Source organism: Triturus cristatus, chromosome 9, assembly GCF_964204655.1.
Source record: "Triturus cristatus chromosome 9, aTriCri1.1, whole genome shotgun sequence".
NCBI lineage: Eukaryota > Metazoa > Chordata > Amphibia > Caudata > Salamandridae > Triturus > Triturus cristatus.
This window is the reverse complement of record NC_140592.1, coordinates 1,056,742,746-1,056,760,772: the sequence shown is the minus strand read 5'-3', so window position 1 is coordinate 1,056,760,772 and position 18,027 is coordinate 1,056,742,746. Positions and strand designations below refer to the sequence as shown.

At 44.1% G+C, this 18,027-nt stretch overlaps 1 protein-coding gene across 4 annotated transcripts in view; it reads left to right on the top strand.

Annotated features, from left to right (window-relative positions):
• The window catches only part of TRAPPC6B (trafficking protein particle complex subunit 6B), a 77,732-nt gene that overhangs the window by 18,460 nt on the left and 41,245 nt on the right, over positions 1-18,027 (top strand). For all 4 annotated transcript variants that reach the window (XR_014968889.1, XR_014968888.1, XM_085626927.1 and 1 more), the window contains exons 2-3: positions 7,433-7,500; positions 7,669-7,786. Coding sequence is in view for 2 of the 4 variants with exons in the window: in XM_085626927.1 (XP_085483053.1) it covers positions 7,433-7,500; positions 7,669-7,786 (186 nt within the window). In the remaining 2 variants the exon portion in view is untranslated. The remainder of the gene's footprint in view (positions 1-7,432; positions 7,501-7,668; positions 7,787-18,027) is intronic.

Sequence of the window (18,027 nt, the reverse complement as noted above, 5' to 3'; positions counted from 1 at the left end):
GGTGTTCTGCTGTATGCCAATGTCGTAGAGTCTGTTAATAAAGGTGTGGTGGGAAACTGTGTCAACTGCAGTATAGAGGTCAAGGAGGATCAGCGTCACAGTCTCTCTACGATCGGAGGCTTCTGATGCCGTCTGTGGCAGCAATCAGCTCCGGAGTGGACGTAAGACATGATGGCTGTGGTGCTCTGCGTAGTGAGCAGAGACCAGGGGGTGATCGTTCGGCGGTGTGCATTAGTTGGTTGCTGCTGATGAGGGCAATGGGTTGGGGATTGACGTTGTTGTATATGGTGAAGATCTTGCAGTTGAAGTAGTCCGAGAGAGTGTCGCAGAGTTCTTGGGATAGGTGGATGGTGTTTTCTGTGGCTGCAGGGTTGGAGAATTCCTTGACCATTTGAAGAGCTCTTTTGTGTGGTTGGCTGCTGTGTCGCAGGCAGTGAAGGCCGCACTCTTGGCTTCCATGATGTGCCAGTGGTAGTTGCTGAGGGCTGCTTTGTGAGTGGCTTTGTCGGAGGGGTTTTCTGAGGTGCACCATCGTTTCTCGAGTCGGTAGCAGTTGCGTTTGGTGGTTCTGAGCTCTACAGTGTACCAGCTGTCTTGTTATAAGGTATTTGTTGGTATTTTCTGGTTTCATCTGCGCAACTCAGTTGGTGCATTTGGTGATCCAAGTGGAGAAATTATGAACAGCCTGGTTGAGGTCTGATGAGGCTTCGGGTTGGGTGACACTGAGGGCCTGTGTCCACAACCTCTCAATGACCTTGCCCCAACTGTGGTAGGTGGGGCTGTGGTGCTTGGTGATGGAGTGCTGAGCTTCAGAGATGGTGAAGTGAACAAAGACGTGGTTGGTCCAGGCTGAATTTGATTCTGTCGCTCAAGGTGAAAATGAGGCAGAGTGTGTGGCCGATTGTGTGTGGGTTCGGTGATCAGTTGTGTGAGGCCGATGTTCATGTTCTCCAGTAGGGAAGTGGAGTGTGTGTAGTTGGGGTTGTCGACATGGAAATTGAGGTCGCCGAGTAGGATGTAGTCATAGGAGTCGATGGTTAGTGGGGCGATGAAGTTGGGGATGGTGTCACAGAAAGCCGGTCATGGTCCCTGGGGTCTGTATAAGAGTGCCTCTGATCGTGGTCTTGGGGTCGGTCTGAAGTTGAGGTGTTCCATGAGCGGTGTGGGGTCGTCGTTGTTAGCTATGAATCGGATGGTTTCCTTGAAGATTATGGCCATGCCCCGCTGTGTTCGTCGGTGCGGTCTCGGTGTATCATCTTGTGTCCTTTGGGTGTTGCAATGGCTATGTGGATGTTCGAAGAGGGGTTAAGTCGGGTTTCGATGATGAAGGCAACGTCGTGGGAGAGTGTGGTGATGATGTCCCTGATTTCCGTGGTGTGTTTGCAGATCGATCTGACATTGTTCAGGGTGCATTGGAGTGAATCAAGTTGTTAGAGGTCTCCTGGGCGGGGTCAGCGTTGGATCCGGTGCGAGAGGGCGCTTTTATGTTGTAGGAGAAGCTGCAATGGCAGCAGCTTAAGGGTCCTGGTTGATCGTGGGGAGGAATAGCTGCTGTTTCGGTGTCCGAGGTTGAAGGCTAGGGTCTCCTCGGTGGATGGCGGAAGGGCCAGGTGCCCTGGTGCTGGGTGAGGTCCAAATGCGGACGGGTGCAGACGAGCTTGCCTTTGGCACGCTGGTGGTGCGCCTGCTACGCACGTCCACTGTGCGGCAGCGCTGTGGCCTCCATTATGCAGGGTGCTGGTTGGCGGAAAGCAGGAGATGGGAGTGGGCAGAGGAAAACAACAGGAGACGGGAAATGGCGTGGGACAGACAAGAACAAAGAGCAAAAATTTCACCAACAAAATTAGCAAATACAAAATCGCAGCAGTTACACAGTTACAGGCAAAGGGCACTAGTTATGCTGCCTAACAAAATGGGGCTGACTGCGCACAGTGTAGCGGAGTAGAAGTGTCGCACAGACACTTACTGGGCAGACAGGAGGCGACGAGCAGAGGGAGGGAAAGGCGAACAATCAGCTGGTAGAGTCAAGAGAATTGCTTGCCTGGATGTGGGGAGCTGGTACACAACCTGCTCAATGGGGTCGCGCTGTGGCCTCCATTAAGTTGGGCCTGGGAGGTTGTGGGGTGCTGGGAGAGGATAAGCAGGAGGCGGGCAGAGGAAAACGGTGGGAGACGGGAAACTGCCTTTTTGCACAGTGCTCGGTTTCGGTCACAAGATCGTTGCGGAGGTTCACAAACCCTTGACCGCTAATGGCTCGGAGTTTACAATGTGAACCAAAAAACACAAATTGCAGGCAGTGGCAACAGTGGAATTCCGTGGCAATGGAGGATCACACTATGCAGAGGTTAAATGCAAATTTGGCCACTTGTTTGTGTTCGTTAGTGTGTTTGGTTAGATGTTGATTCTGCAATAATGCATGCTGCTTCAAAGTTCTCTGTTGGGAGGAGAACTGCGGTTTCAAATGTCAATCAGCACATATCATCCTCAGATGCTACATATTTATGCAGCAGTTCTTTACTACGAGAGAAGGCAGTTCTTTGTCTCTGCACCTGTTAGCTCTTCAGATGTGGAAAAGCATACGGAGGTGCACAAGTCCTCTTCTGTTCCTTCACTATCTCAGAAGTAATTATGTGGTCCTGCAGTGAGCCATGGAAATCGAGTCATGAAGGGTTGTTGCCCTTGTCTTCAAGTCAAGGTAGTGCTGTTAGGTCCCTTGCTACTAAATACTCATTCTAATGCATATCGACCTGCCCAGAAATGTGTCTCAGGGACACCTCCCACCACCCTCTATCGTAAACAACCTCCTCTATAGCTGGTACTGGACAAGGTGATTTTATGTCTATTATTGCATAGTTCATTTTGAGACTGTGTTTTCTGCACAGCACATTAGATACCACTTATAAACAGAGGCCTCTACTTTTGTAATTACTACTCGGGACCCTGCATGAACTCCCGGATGACAAATTGCAGTAATTGTGTCCTCACTCTCATGTTCATTTATCCATCTTTACATACTTACTGATCTTTACACCCATGCTCTTATCCCTTAAATCATCTATCCATTCCGTAATCCATTATCTCTGATTTATTCACACATCGTCTCACTTCTGTTTGCCCTCATTCTTATTCCTCCATTATAACTCACTCATCTGTCTTCAGAATTATGTATTCATCCACCATCCATACTACTCCATATCCATGCTCATTGTTCATCCATTGCTGCGTTCCCACAGTGTTATTTTTATTCAGCCCTCACCTTACTACTTATTCATTTAGACACCCATTCGAGCTTATCCACCTTTCTTCACTTACTTATCTGCCCATCTTCAGTCTCATCTGCCTACTTTCGTGGTTTCGTACTCTCATCCCATTCATCAAGCCATCATCACTTCTCCGTCATAGTCATATCTTCACCCATTCATTCCTTTATTCATACATGTAGCCTCACACTTTCATGCACCCACACACAAAGAAAATCACCCGTAAAACAAACCAGCATTGGCAAAGCCAATGGGTGTTGCATATGGACGAGCTATTGGCTTTTTCAATCGTGGTGGTGAATTGGGGGGCAGGTGAGATTGGAGAGATGGACCACATTCTGTGAGGTGTGAATCCAGTTTAAATTCTGGCGATTTTGGAAAACATACCATTATATCTAACGAGGCCCTTTAACCAACTTGTTAAAACGTGTATATGAGAAGAAAAACTGTAATTGTTGCTAATTATTTTTCTGCAGTGCTCCTTTTTCTTACAAAAATAAATAAGTATGGGTGAACTAAAATCACAAATCATGGTAGGTGGGCAAAACTATCCTCAGACAATCTGCATAGCTGAGGGTTTTATGGTGGAAGAATAGAATCCAGAGACAGCGGTCAGTACTTCCCCTATCTCGAAGAAAGTGCGTGCGCTAGTCACTGACTGCTCAGCTTTTAAAGACCCTGGCTAAATCGTCAGAGATGTATTGATTTCTGGATAGCTTTTGGCAAAGTGCAGAACCTAGTAGGAAGTCTCACTCACATTGCTTGCCTCGGAACCTTTTACTGCAACGCTAGAATCAGCAGGCAGCACCTCCTGGTAGGGACAAAGTATGTGCTGTACGACAGCCAGGGGTGGGCAGAGTTACACGGAGAGCTGCTGGTTTCTGTTGTCAGCACTGCTCCACAAGATAGCGGCCACGCTTCTGTGGAAAGTATGAAGTAGCTACCATTGTAGGTGCACTGCATAGCCGTACATTGGAGGCCTGTGAGCAGACTAACCCGGAAGTTTATAATTGACCATTTTACTTTGGACTTGAGCCCTTGGCGAGACTTATTGAGAGGGCTCCAAAAAGTGCTACCAGGTCAGCCTAGAGGTACAGTGCATGAGCGCGGGCGCGCCGCGCTTTACCGCGATTACTTTCGGTTTCACGGCCGCTTTGATGTTTGATCGTGATCACTTTCGCGGCCGCACGGCCGCTTTGCATAGCCGATAGGTCTCGCTTTTGGGACCTTATAAGTATTTAGTTATGCAACTGTTGCATGGCTAAACACTTGTAAGGTCCCAAATGCGAGACCTATTGGCTATGCCAGTGCTTGTTTTTTTTTAACAAATGCAGTGTGGGCAAAGTACAGACAGATCGGCATGAATGAGCAGGAGGGGGTTTGCTTGGGAGCGTCGTGTTCACAGTACAACATGGGTGCTCACAAACATTTCCCCGTGCCAAAATGTTTGGTCTGTTATGTGACCGAGGGCCATATTGGTGCCAATAAGATAGTGGTCCGGCAGGGGAGTTGGTTGCGTGTGGGGGGGGGGGGGGGGGGTGGTGTTGGTGGTATGGTGGGTTTAGGGGGAAGCTAAATATATATATATGGCTAGACTGCTCAATGTGAAACTGATATATTCTCATATACTAAGGAGAAATGGCCCTGTATGTTCATGAAATACCCCTTTTTGAATTTTAAAAAGATTATCATACTTTTACAGATTTGTTGCAAAATGTTTTCACTTTAACTTTAAATAAATGCTTGTTTTGTAGATAGATTAAGTTTCCTTTTCAAGTTGCTCTCATGGGAGGGCGAAATGTGGGGCATGTACGGGTTGCTGAATACAACCAGTTAAGATTGTACCGATTGGAAATTTGCTTTGCCATAGACCTTGTGAACAAGCTGATAACCCCATGCGAGATCTGTAACTCTTGGCCTATTTCAGTTAACCATTACATGTGCTCTGCGATTCTGTATAAGTTGCGCAAGAAAATTCAAATAAACAACATTTTACATAAATAAATGCTTGCCAGTATATTTAATACTTTTGAACATTAATGATAAGTCAAGTAAACAGCAGCCTAGGATGCTTTTGCCCAGGGATAGGGCGCATGTAGAGGTTAGGAGGGCCACATGCGCCCCCGGGCCGTACTTTATCACTGCAGTACAAGGACTTGAGAATAGTTGGAAGGCAATGTCCGGGAAGGATAGAAGAAACCCACACGGGCTGCGGGGGGAGAGGAAACAAACACACAGGTGAAGGGAGATGAGACTTGGGCAGGTGAAGGAGTGAGACGAAACTGGGTTGTGTGGGGGAAAGAGATGAAGCAGGGATGGGGTGGGTGGGGGTAGAAGTAACAGATGTGGGTCGGGGGTGGAAGGGAAAAGAGGCAAGATCTGGGAAATGGCCTGAAAACAAAAGCAATCATATGGAGTTCTTGAGCACAAGAAAAAAGTAGTTCCAAAACAAAGGACTTGGGGAAAGACACAAAATCTTGTTCCATGCTCTAGGGGAGGGCCAAACACAATGAGGATATGACGCTGGCATACTGAGACAAATGAGAACAAATCAAATTAGAGTGACATTGAAGCTAGCCAATGGTAAGCTGTGGGCGGGCTATAAACCCACTAACTGTAAATCGCATGTGCGCACATGCTCTGGGACTGTCCGCAGGTGACAGGGTTTTGGGAGGAAGTGGCGACGCTACTCCTGACGGTGACAGAGAGGGACTTGGAGGTAGGCCCGGGGGTCTGCTTGCTACATGGCTTTCCGCACACAGCAAAGACTAAGATCACCAGTAGGTTTATTGATCTAGGGCTGGTCCTGGCCAAGCGGGAGATTACTTCTCATTGGAAGGCGCGGCAGGGCCCTAATTTCTTACGGTGGGCTAGGGAAATGGAGAAATGGGCGGGAAGTGAGGGGACTTATAGATTGTGCTTGGCTCGACGCAGTGACAATGAAAGATCGCACGAAGGGGCCCGGGCATGGATGGCTCTCCTGGACTTGTTCAAAGGTTCGGTTATGGGGGATGGGGGTGATCCGGTGGGGGATGACGGGACCCCGGTTCCTTGAGTGCACTATACAGGGCTTCCCCCCTCTGCTCTTGCGGTACTGTCTGTTGGGATTGCTGGGAGGCGGACTCGACGGGTGGTGGCTGAGGTTTTGATGTACATGTACTTCTGATAGGTACGGGCGACAGGCTTGGGTGGGTGGGTAGGGAGGAGGGGCTCGTTGGGGGGGATGTTGGGAGATGGGGTGGGGGTGTTTTAGCTGTCTCGCACACTCATGGTGGATTACTCCTGTGGATGCACTACCTAGTAGCACGGACATTATTGGGGTGAATGCTGTACAGAGGTAGCTTATGTGCCGGGGTGATTATTGCAAGATGTCCTGATTTGGCTGGGGGGAGGACTATGGGGGACGGGGATTGACTGCATTGTGTTCTGTGACCTAATAAAGTTTGTTTAAAAAAAAAAAAAAAAAAAAAAACTGTAAATCGCATGTGCGGTCTATGCAAAACTTAAAAACCTAATTGTTGTGTCAGAACTTTATTATCTACGAGCACCTACTACTGCAGCAGAAAGGGTCATACTTCGAGCTGACCATGTAGGCTTAAGTTTTACAAAACTTTGACATATGCTTCAGACAAGACACTGGAATTGGGTAGCTTATGAAATGTGGCTGCATGATAAATATTTTGACGGAATGGGAATATTTTTGCAATTGATCCAAGGATTAGCTTCCTTTTATATCTAATGTGAATTATGTCCAGCAGTGTTTTGTAGAAGAGACAGCCGGCATTGCGTTTTGGAGTCTTTTTATAGTTTTTTTTGGTTTTACCTTTGTAATCCGATTACAGTTTGATACCATAGGAAAACCTTATTTTTGGGGAATTGTGGTTTGCTGCCCTTTATCAGTCTGCTGATATGCTAAGGATTTAACATTCACGTATTTGACCCATTTTTCACGCAAAAAAGAATCTGTGGCTGCAACCTACAATTTGGTGTTGAAGACATAATGTTTGTCTTAAAGGGTGTTCTTTACAGGGGCATTCTATTCGGTTCACTGCTGCTCGCATGTAGTGGCAAATAACACTTCTGGCATATTAGCCTTTGTATTAAATGTGCTGTATACATTTACCCGGGAGAAGAAAACTAATCACCATAATTTCATACTTTTTATCTTCTAGGAAAATGGAAGATGCATCACTAAACTGGAAAATATGGGCTTCAGAGTGGGACAGGGGCTGATAGAAAGGTACATTGCCCAGCTTATTTCTGGATGCTTCTAATATCGCGCTCATGATTGTTATTGAGAATGTATTTTCTTTCATCTGTGGGTGCATTGCAAAATATTCCTATATTTAGTAATTGAGTGTTCTATATAAAGATTACACTGTGACCCATTCAATTATTTAATTTCCAGATTTACAAAGGACACTGCGAGGTTCAAGGATGAGTTGGATATAATGAAGTTTGTTTGCAAGGATTTTTGGACGACTGTGTTTAAAAAGCAAATTGACAATTTGAGAACAAATCATCAGGTATGAGAGATGTTAACCTGCATTGCAAACACCACTCCCATTACAGGAATCTTCATGTTTGAAACTTTTGTTTTTTCTCATAAAATGAAGATATTTTGCCTTCTCTTTCAGTAGACATTACATTTATGCATATATGGCAGTGAGGAGTTGAGGGGCTACTGGATATTGAGAAACTTTGCTTAAAATGTTTGCCTTTACTTTTGTGGATAAATGTATAAAATATACATCATAGGTGGTGTGGATTACTACATTTCATTTATAATCGATTTAACAGTTTAGGGGCAGAGTGTTCTGATCAGAGCAGACAAAATCAAAACAAAAATAAGAGGACACGTGTTGGCATAGTGTACACTGCTGAAAGGTGCTGATTAGGGTTGGGCAAAAACATCTTCAAACTGCGAATTGGAATGAAATTGGGTCTGCAATCTGTAAGTGGGCAAATTACTAGCCCAAACAGTGTAAACTGCAGCAAACTGATCATATGTCTTCATTTATTTATTATTTTTATATAGTGCATCCACGAGCATCAGACTGTTTTTATACATTTTAGAAAAAACATTCAAAGAGAAATCAAAAAGATACAAATTGTTAAAATAGGGTAAGGGTAGAAAGCCAAATAGAGAGAGAGACCATGATGAGCTGGAGCTCAGAAGGATTGCAGACTACAGTAGATTTTTAGACTGGGCGAGGATGTGTGTGTGCCAGAGAATTCCAGCCATAGCCAATAATGACCTGCAGCATAAATACAAATGAAAAATGTCACTTGGATGCTAGAAGGGAACGTTAAACATTTTGATCAGGAGAATGTCTTTGAGTTGTTTTTGAAATCTGGACGTGAGGGCAAAGTCCATATGTGAGGGGAAAGTGAGTTCCAAATTTAAGGCGCACAGCATGAGAAGGATTGTTTCAGAGTATGCATTTTCTTGAAAGCAGGGTCTTCAAGAATAGTCAGCGCTCCAAAGGTGGAGTGCTACTGTAGAGCTTCAGTTTGTTGGCCAAGTAATGAGAATGGTCATCCATGATGTGATAAACGCAGGTAATTAAATACTAGGTTCCGCCTTCTTAATGGAGCAGCCGAGAGTTAACAGGATAGGGATTGCAACCAGATCCTGTGGCCAGTCAAGCAGTAGCATTTGGTGAGGCTTTGATAGGGGCCTGGAGAATTCTGAGAGTGCTGGGAAGAATGGCGTTCCCTTTGTTTAGTCTTGGAAGCACAATGACTTCAATGACTCTTTCAAGGTCGTCTTCAGGAAAGAATGATTTGCTCCCACAAATGGGTTTAAGTTGGTAGTTGGAAATTTTGGGAGCAAGATTGACGTAGTCAATTAAGTGCAGTCTGATGTCCAGAGGAAAGCCAAGAGATTTGATGTTATTGGCAATCGAGGTGGAGAAATCAATACTATTTGTCGAGCATAGCCACTGTTGGAAGGGCAAATAGGGAGACTCAGGTGAAAAGAGAAGCAACTGATTTTGGAAGATTGAGCTTGAGATGGTACAAAGTCATCTGGAAATGTATTTTGTGAAGTGTTTTGGCCAAGTGAGATGTATTCATACTTTAAGAAACTTTTGAGTAGAGCTGAATGTCATCAGAGATAATTTAATGAGGTCACTAGGTCTGTAGGATAGGCCAGAGTTCTTTAGGAGCGCACATAGTAGGCTAACACAGATCCTTGTGGGGAGCACTGGGGAACAGCTAATGAAGCACGCCTTATCTTCACTAGTTGAGAGGGGTTCTCTAGGTAAGATGTGAACAAATGAATTACTGATCCTTCTAAACTGGTGCAATCTTTTAACGTATGGATGAAATGTTTGTGGTTGACTGTGTCAAATGCTGCCAAAATATCGAGCAGAATGAGGAGGCATAAGTCCCCGTTGTTAAGCATTCTTTGTGCATCTTCATTTATTGGTTGCACCATATTTTGATTAGGCCTGGAACCAGATTGGAACTCATCCAGCAATTTTTTTAATAGGTTGGTTAAGCTGTACATTGACACAGTTTTAAAGAGTTTTTGGCTAGAAATAGGAGCCATGAGATAGGATACTAGTTGCTTAGGTCTTAAGGATCATCTTTTTTTTTTTGTTTTTTGTTTTTTAAATGGGGAGAATTGACTTTTTTAAGCAGTCAGAAAAAGATCTCTGGAGTCAAGCTATCCTGGCTGATGAGGGCTGAAAGCTCGGAACCGGTCCTAGGATGCTTGTTTCCAGTCCAGTTAGGACCTGGTCTGGCAGTTCGGGCTGGACTGTTCCCTTTGGGCGCAGGATCAAGACTGATTTGCATATGGTTGGGTCCAAACTTGAATGGCATGGTGAGCAAAAAAACGATGGATTTAGGCCCAGATCTCTGTACTGGGGTGAATGTATGACACTGTTCTGCATTCTGTCCATCAATTGTTATTTTTGCCTCTGGCATAGAGACAAGTTAATGAGGCTGACCCAATCGAGTATGAGAACATTACTAATTTCTTTAGCCGGGTATGCAGGCATGGAGCCAAGGAAGTGTTTAGAAGGCTTGAGTTTGCAGATAATGTAATGGAGATCAGGTTGGGAGATGTCTCGAAGGCAGCTCAGTGATTGTGTGCTTTGTTGGTTTTGGTCTTGTTGGGATTGGGGGGGGAGTGATGAGAATAGAGGTTTCAATAGTTATCTTGGCAAGGAAGAAGTGGGCAAATTCTTCACTCCTCCTGTCATATGAACCCGGAGCTTAGATACTGCTTTCACAACTTCGGAGAGCTTTTTGGTTCTATTTCTAACACACTCCATCAGGGACCTAATAAGTTCGTATTTGGCTTCAGACTTTTTTGTATGCTCGTCTAGAGCTCCAGGGGGGTGTAAGATTTGGCCCGAGGGATTGTGACACTAAGAGTGCTCAATGAATCTGAGGTGCTGTCCCTCTTCAATAAGATCTTCACTGTACCAAGAATGAGTGCTGTTGTTCCAGGCTTGCTTCTCCTTAATCTGGGCTACTTCATCCACAATTGCAGTATGTGTGATGTTTAAAGAAATTAGTTGCAGAGTTCCTCTCCTGGTAGGCACTGGGGTGGAGGCTGAGGGCCAAGCAAGGGTCAAGCGTGTCAGGGTTGATGTTAGTGTCTCTGATCAGGAGTTTTGGGACTTTTAGATTGACCGTTTGTTATAGATTTAGAGAAGGACATTTTTGAAGAGAAACTATTAACAATCGTACCATTCGACAGGGGTGGAGGTCAGCGGTGCAAATGAGATCTTTCAGTGCAATTATCAGGTCTAGTGTTGCTCCTTTGATGTGAGTGGGCTTCAGAGAATGTTGTCCCTGAATGGTTCAAATTTCTGTTCCCGACATTTTCAGGTGATAGATTGTGGATCACAGTGACTCTGACACTCGTTTTGCCCTCTCTGTTGAAGCATATATTACCATGGTTGGAGAGAAGAAGAAAGTCTAGGGCAGGTTGAGAGCCATCTTTAAGCCATGTTTTTTTCAAAAACATAATTTCCAGGGCCAGGTCATTAATCAAGTTGGAAATCTTAGTTTGATGTACAGCCAATCTGCATTTGTGGAGAATGCAGAGGATGTTGGTAATACATGAGGAAAAGTAGGTGGTGCATTCTGTAAGAATCTCCATGAGATTACTAGGATTAAATGCTTGCGTAGTGTGCCTAGTACTACGCAGACCTATCTAAATATGGATATGGATGTGTTGGCTTCCCCATAAGGGAGGAGGAGTCTAATATTTTGTCTACAGATGCTTAGAATTCGATCGCCAGTAGAAATAGTAGTAGTACGAGTAGGGAAACTAGAAATGGGAATGCAAGTGGTAGCAGCATTAACCATACTAGTGCCTTCATTAGCAGGACCAGTAGCAGCAGTGCTATAGGTAGCAGAAACCAAACCAGCAGTTGTAGTAGCAACAGTGTCAGTAGTAATAGTACCAGTGCCAGTAGTAGTGGTTATGTGTTCCAGTAGCAGGTGCACAGTAATCCTATTTCCAATTAAACCAAGAAGTATTTGCCTGCGTAATATTATGGGTGTCATGAAACCCACTCTGAAAGGGAACTGTGAATATTCAATGTAAAAAGCGTTTAAAATGATGCTTCTGCCATCAAGTTTCGTAGAAAAGACCACTAGATAGTGCCTTGTATCACTGCATCTCTGCCATAGCTTGTCATTATGTAGCTTGCATTTTTCTGTGCTTTAATAGGACAAGTAAGCCCATCTTTCAAGGATGCTATGGATGCTTTGTTCAACACATGTCCTCCAGACATACTTGTAATGGAGATCTCAGAAATTACTTTCCCCAGCTCTTCTCCACTAGCTACAGATAAGGAGCAGCAGACCCACCCAGTCTGTTCTCTGCGTAGTTAGCCGTGTTCATCCTCTTCTACTATAATCACCCTGCTCTACTGGCCAAATGCATTTTGCTATGTAGTGGTGCTTCATTATCTCTAGAGTTCAATGTGTTGCAGTTGTGTTTCAAGTAAAATGGGTATGTGGTACGGAAGTGGCAGATTGTATCTTTCTGAAGCCACTTTGTATCCTTTTATAAAAAAAGTTCATTGCTGTGCCTCACTTTTCTTGGTGGAGTGATCCTTTATTTTTGCAAATTGACACATCACTATGGGTGAAGACCTCATTACTTCATCCATATTACCTACTTTCTTCCATCACAGGATGCTGTGCTTCAGCTACGTTTTAGGAAATGTAACCCCTTTGTGTGCCATAAACTCAGACAGGCACCTGTTCCTGCCACTCTATCTATTGAAACCATGGAGTCCTGGTTAAACATCATATGTTCTAGGATGATGATATGTGATAACAATGCTTTCGTAATTAAAATTCCTCCTGTCTGCATTTTACAAATGTATTGAGGTTCACAAATATCTGTGGGAAAGAGGGTGATTTGTGTCCTACTTGCAGAGATAGACCGACTCAAACATTTAGACCAAAGATATATTCATATTCACATACACAATAGTGCACATCCTTGCTTAGTGCCATGTTTTAATTCAAAATAAGGTGACATACACCATCAGCAAAGGCCCACATTTTAGGATTTCTGTAGAGATTCTATACTAAGTTAATGTACTCGACTTTAAGTCCAAGCCACCTTAATGACCTCTACAAAAAAGATCACGCCACTCAATGAAGGACCTTGTCTGCATCGAGAGCTACAACAAATGACTCCTAGTTATCCTTTTTAGCTACATTAAAGAGGTTACAGATAAGCCTTAGCTTTGCTGAACCTCTGCTACCAGTAATATTCTAACAGATCAATGGTTAGCACAGAAGCATCATCTCTATTCTTTTTGATAATGTTTTGGCAAAAACATTACAATCCAGATTTATATGGGAGATTTAGTTGTAATTGCTTGTCAATAGGTCCCTGCCTGGCTTCTCTGTTAAGACTATGTTGACTTCTTGCAAGTTTCAAATTCTGGTCCTATTTTCAGAAACATTACTGTATAACGCTACAGATTCCCTGTTCATAATTACGGTAGAGCTTCTCTAACCTTATTATGCATAAATCACCTCCAAACAGAAGCTTTAGCTGCCTTTAAATTGTTAAAATGTGGTATATGACAATTAACTTGTCAGATCCCACCTCTGAAGTATTTATGTCAGACATGAATAAAATAGCTTACAAATCCTCGAACTTCTTTTATACTCACTGGTATTTGTAGCAATCTGGGAACTTTATAATTGTGAAATGCCATTTTATGTGCTTGAGGATATGAGAAATTATGGAATTTAAAGTATTTCATTTAGCGCTGAAGAAGTCCTTCCTGTTGATTGGGATTGTAGGAAGGTGGAATCTGACTACATGGTTGCCCCCACTTTTTTCCTGGCCTGCTCCGAAGACGAATCCCGGACCTTCGACGTTCCACTACCTCTGGAAGACGGAAGAATCTCCCTTGGAGTCAAGGAGGGACACCCCTGCTTGGCAGGCACCCAAAACTGCAATCAACGGTCGCAAACTCCATCGCTCCCGCCGGAGCCCGAAGTCCCTGCAGCCCAGGAAGAGGATTTCCTGACTTCTCCAAGACCATCGGGAGTCCCCAGCGACGCTGAGGCAAGTGGACCCCACGAGTGACGAGGAACTGCAATCCCTGGGTACCGTGCACTATTTTCGAGTGCAACCACTTCACGACGTTCTATGAACCTGTGCTTTGGGCCACGTGTGGTCCAAGCCTGTAGCAGGAATGCCTCCGAAGATCAGAGTCCTACCCCGTCCCGAGTGACCGTGGGCCCCTGTTGAGTAGATCCTCCTGAGGTGTCTTCACGATCCCTTGCCGGTTGGCTTGTGGGTCCCCTGAAGACTTTCCTACAGTTCCAAAGGGCTCGCCTGGTTGCTCCAGGCCTGCCCTGACTTACCCTCGCTGGGTGGGTCCCTCAGACCTTGCTGGTCTGCACCGCTGACTTTTTGTCCTTTCCCCGATACTTGCTGTTACCAAGGCTTGTTGGCTCCAATCTGGTCACCGACACCGCAGTAAGCTGCAGACTTCATGGGACACGCCGAATCCAGCTCCTAGTTGTCGTCAACGCCTCCTGGACCTCGTAGCTGAAGAGTCAAGACACCTGTGGATCACCTGAAATCACCCGACTGTGGACATCCATCTTCCTTGCCCCGGGTCACTGCCAAGTGACTTTGAACACTGTCCCCTCTGCTTTTAGGTCTTCCTTCTTCTGAATCCAGCCTAGGATTCCACCGGACACTTCTCCTGTCTTCACAAGCAGCAAGTCTTCATTGGCTCCCATTGAAAACGACGCCGCGACCCGACCCCAAAAGACACCTATGCACCCGGCTTCCCTGGCTGAGGTAACTCCAGCACTACGGTGCTCCTGTGGGTATTGGCTCTAGATCTACTTACCCTGTAAGTGACTTGCTTGTAGACTCTCCCGAAGTATCCTTAAACTCTTGATTTCTAATCGCGACTTGTTCCATTGAAGTCAATAGGGATTCGCGGCTATGTTCTCACACTGCATGCGTCTCCCATGGGTCCTTTACTTACCTGCCTTGGGTGGTTTTGTGAGGCCCCAGCGCTTCTAAAGGCCCTAGGCCTTGTCCCTTTGCAAGTTGTTGTTCTTAAGTCTCTTTTTTTAGTATATGGTCTGGTACGCCCCTAGGGCCCCAGCCATATTTGTGCTTAACTTATTGTGAAACATTGATTGTGCATATGTTCCTACCTTCTAATCTCATAAAGAGATTAGTAGAGAGTTGTTTAGTAATAAATACATATATATTTGATATATATACCCGTGTGGTGTCCTTTCATTTGGTAATTCAAGAGATTATAAGGTAAAACGAGCTGCTTTACATTCCTCTAAAGACTTAGCCTGAAGGCTGCTCTCCACAGCTACCACTAGGTTAGCTTTCTTGAAAGGTTGTCTTAAGCCTACTACCATAAGAGTCGAACTGTACTGGTGCAAGGTGTCCACTTTAAATGGTGAACAGCATATACCAGGCCAACTTCTCACAGGGATGAAACACATTAGCTATATCTTTTATCCTGCTACGAATATGAAATGAAGGACATTTTTAGAAACATACTGAACTGAGTGTTCTAGACTCGTGAGACCTTGGAATAGGTTTTACTGAATCTTATGATTGGACCTTACTAATTATTTATTGTACATGTGGTGTTCCCTTTCCATAATGTTTTCGATTTATTTTATTTGCTTTTGGGCTTTTGGTACGGTTATCCCAGGGAAGTAGAGCACCCACTTTTGAGAAAAAATTTGGTGTGCGGCGACATACATCACAACCGCCCAAAATTGCTGTTTTATTTGGGCATTTGTACCTAAATTGTGGATTATCCATCATGCCTGGTGATTCTGAGGAGGTTTTTGCAAAAATTGTGTTTTGTGTACACTGACTTAAAATAGGAATACAAAAGTATTGTGAAATGTAATAGATAATGGCAAGGTTCCTATCATACTGCATTCCCTCACTTCTACTGAATAAAAGGGTAGCTCATACGGGCATTGCTTGGGACTTGAAAGACTCAAGAGCACAGCCATGGAAAGTGCATGAAAGGAAGCTTTGAATTAGAATGATTTTTGAGATGTCGGTTGCTGCGGTGTAAAAGCCTGGAGTCCAGCACCTTGGGAACGCTACAAATGTCAGACTTTTCAAACCCTAGACACCTGGAGGAGTCCTGGGTGGGGCTGCTTGCTTGAATTACATCACTTTTCCTTACCCATAATGCCCAAAACCGGTCATGTATTTGCTAAAATACAGAATTTCCTCACAGTTCTGTGATGTAAAGTTGCAGACTTTGTGGCAAACGACAAACTTCCTCCAGCCGGTGTTCCCACATTTCTACCAATTTAAACAATACATCACATGTGTGGGCCTATCGTAAATGACAGAAACAGGCCAAATCTGTCACTGTGTGAAGTCAGTATAGTGTCCCTGGAATCTTAACATAATCCCAATTTTGTCATATTCTTGTCCATGTACTAGGCCAATCCTGGATGTGGGGGTCCATTTTTAGGTCAAAGCCGACGCAGCTGTCTGGTTTGCTGAATACATCTTGGGGACATTCTGAAAGCTTCCCTGGGAATGCATTCCTCCCATTGGTTATCATTGGCTTTGTGGTATGTCACTCACATTTTCTTGCTTTTCATTTGCTGGCTTTATTTATTGTAGGCTATCTAGCTTGCATTAGTCCATTTCGTAGAGCATAGCCTGTTTACCTGGCTCCTTGTATTCTTCCACGAGTACTTGATTTCTGTAACCAGGCCTTTACATTTTGTTGTCATCTTGTCACATTTGCAGTGCATTCAAAGACGGAGGTCAGATTTCAGGCTCTGTCTTCCGAGGGATCTTGGTATTTACTTTTCTGTCTCTGACTTCAAAGTGGGAGGATTTATGCGACAATCCTGCTTGGGTACCCATTTGAGATGGAAGGCTGTAATTTTTACTTGCACACAAAAACATTTAAATGTCTGTAAATGAACTGTGTAAATATTTCAAAATATATCAGAGTTAGCGAAGCACGAATGGAGCACATTTTTGTATTGTAATTCTGACTTGTTGAGGAAACAAATATTCAAATACGATGAAAGAAATCAATACACTTGGTGTTGCCATTTCTGCACATTATTGTTTGTGTGCTGCATAGTTTTATCAGTAAAACTGTATGTCTGTGCGAATGTAATGGCAATGTCAATTGAAAATGTGTTGTCTGTAATGGCAGTGCGCTATCACACCATGCATACTCCACTTTACACAACTCCACTCTGAAACTCTTCTCCACTCTAACCCAGTAACCTCTACAGCACTCCACAACACACTATGATGCTCTACTCCCCTCTCCGCTAACCAACTCCAGTCCACTCTATGCCCACACATATGAGGTATTCTCAAACATTCAGTGCAACATTTCCTTGGTTAACACTCTGGAATTTATGTTTGCCCATTTGAGAAAAGTCACCAAAATATTGAGCAAATTTGTTGAAAGTAATGAAAATATTTCCACGTTTTTCATTATTACTTGAAGCTGCAATGAACTATTGATGTGGGATTTGTACCAATACATAGCCCTGAATGTGCCAAAAATATAGTTTGCATGCATGCACAGAGGTCAATGTGTTTAAACAATCTAAAGCTGATTTCATTTTTTGTTTCTGGAAAACTCTGGAACAGAGGTGCACGCACACACCTGCAGTCAAACCAGAGCTAATTAAACAAAAAAAAACTTGCAGGGCTCTGCATTTTGATTGGCTGGTGGTGGGTGCATCTTAACAGAAGATGCAGTTTGAGTGGTCCATTCCAAGTTTGAGCGGGTGAATCATTGCTCCAGACCAAGCTTGAAGTGTAGAAGCCCTTCCTTCTCCTTCCTCTGCATCAGTCACTTAAGGTGATCTTTGCCATGCATTCTGCTGGAGTAATTGTACCTGATGAATGCGGAAAGACAGTCCTTGTGGATGGAACTCCAGTTGGCCTACATTGTTAGTCATTGGACTCGTATAACCTGGACAATAAGCTTACAGCCAACACAAATAATAGTTGTGGGTAATAGAAACTGTATTTCAAATGATAGCTGGTTTAAAAAAAGCTTACGCGGGTCCCCAATCATTTCTGTCTGGTGGTCAAGTTAGTTTTTAATAATAACTTATCTACAAACTTTATAAGTAGACAATCAAAGGTCACATTCCGAGATCGCCTTTGTATTCATGAGGACACACTTTTTGCTCAACCTGTAATCGTGCCTCGAAATCCAAACACCAGAGGCTTAACTCGTGCTGGTTGTCACAAAAATGGGTT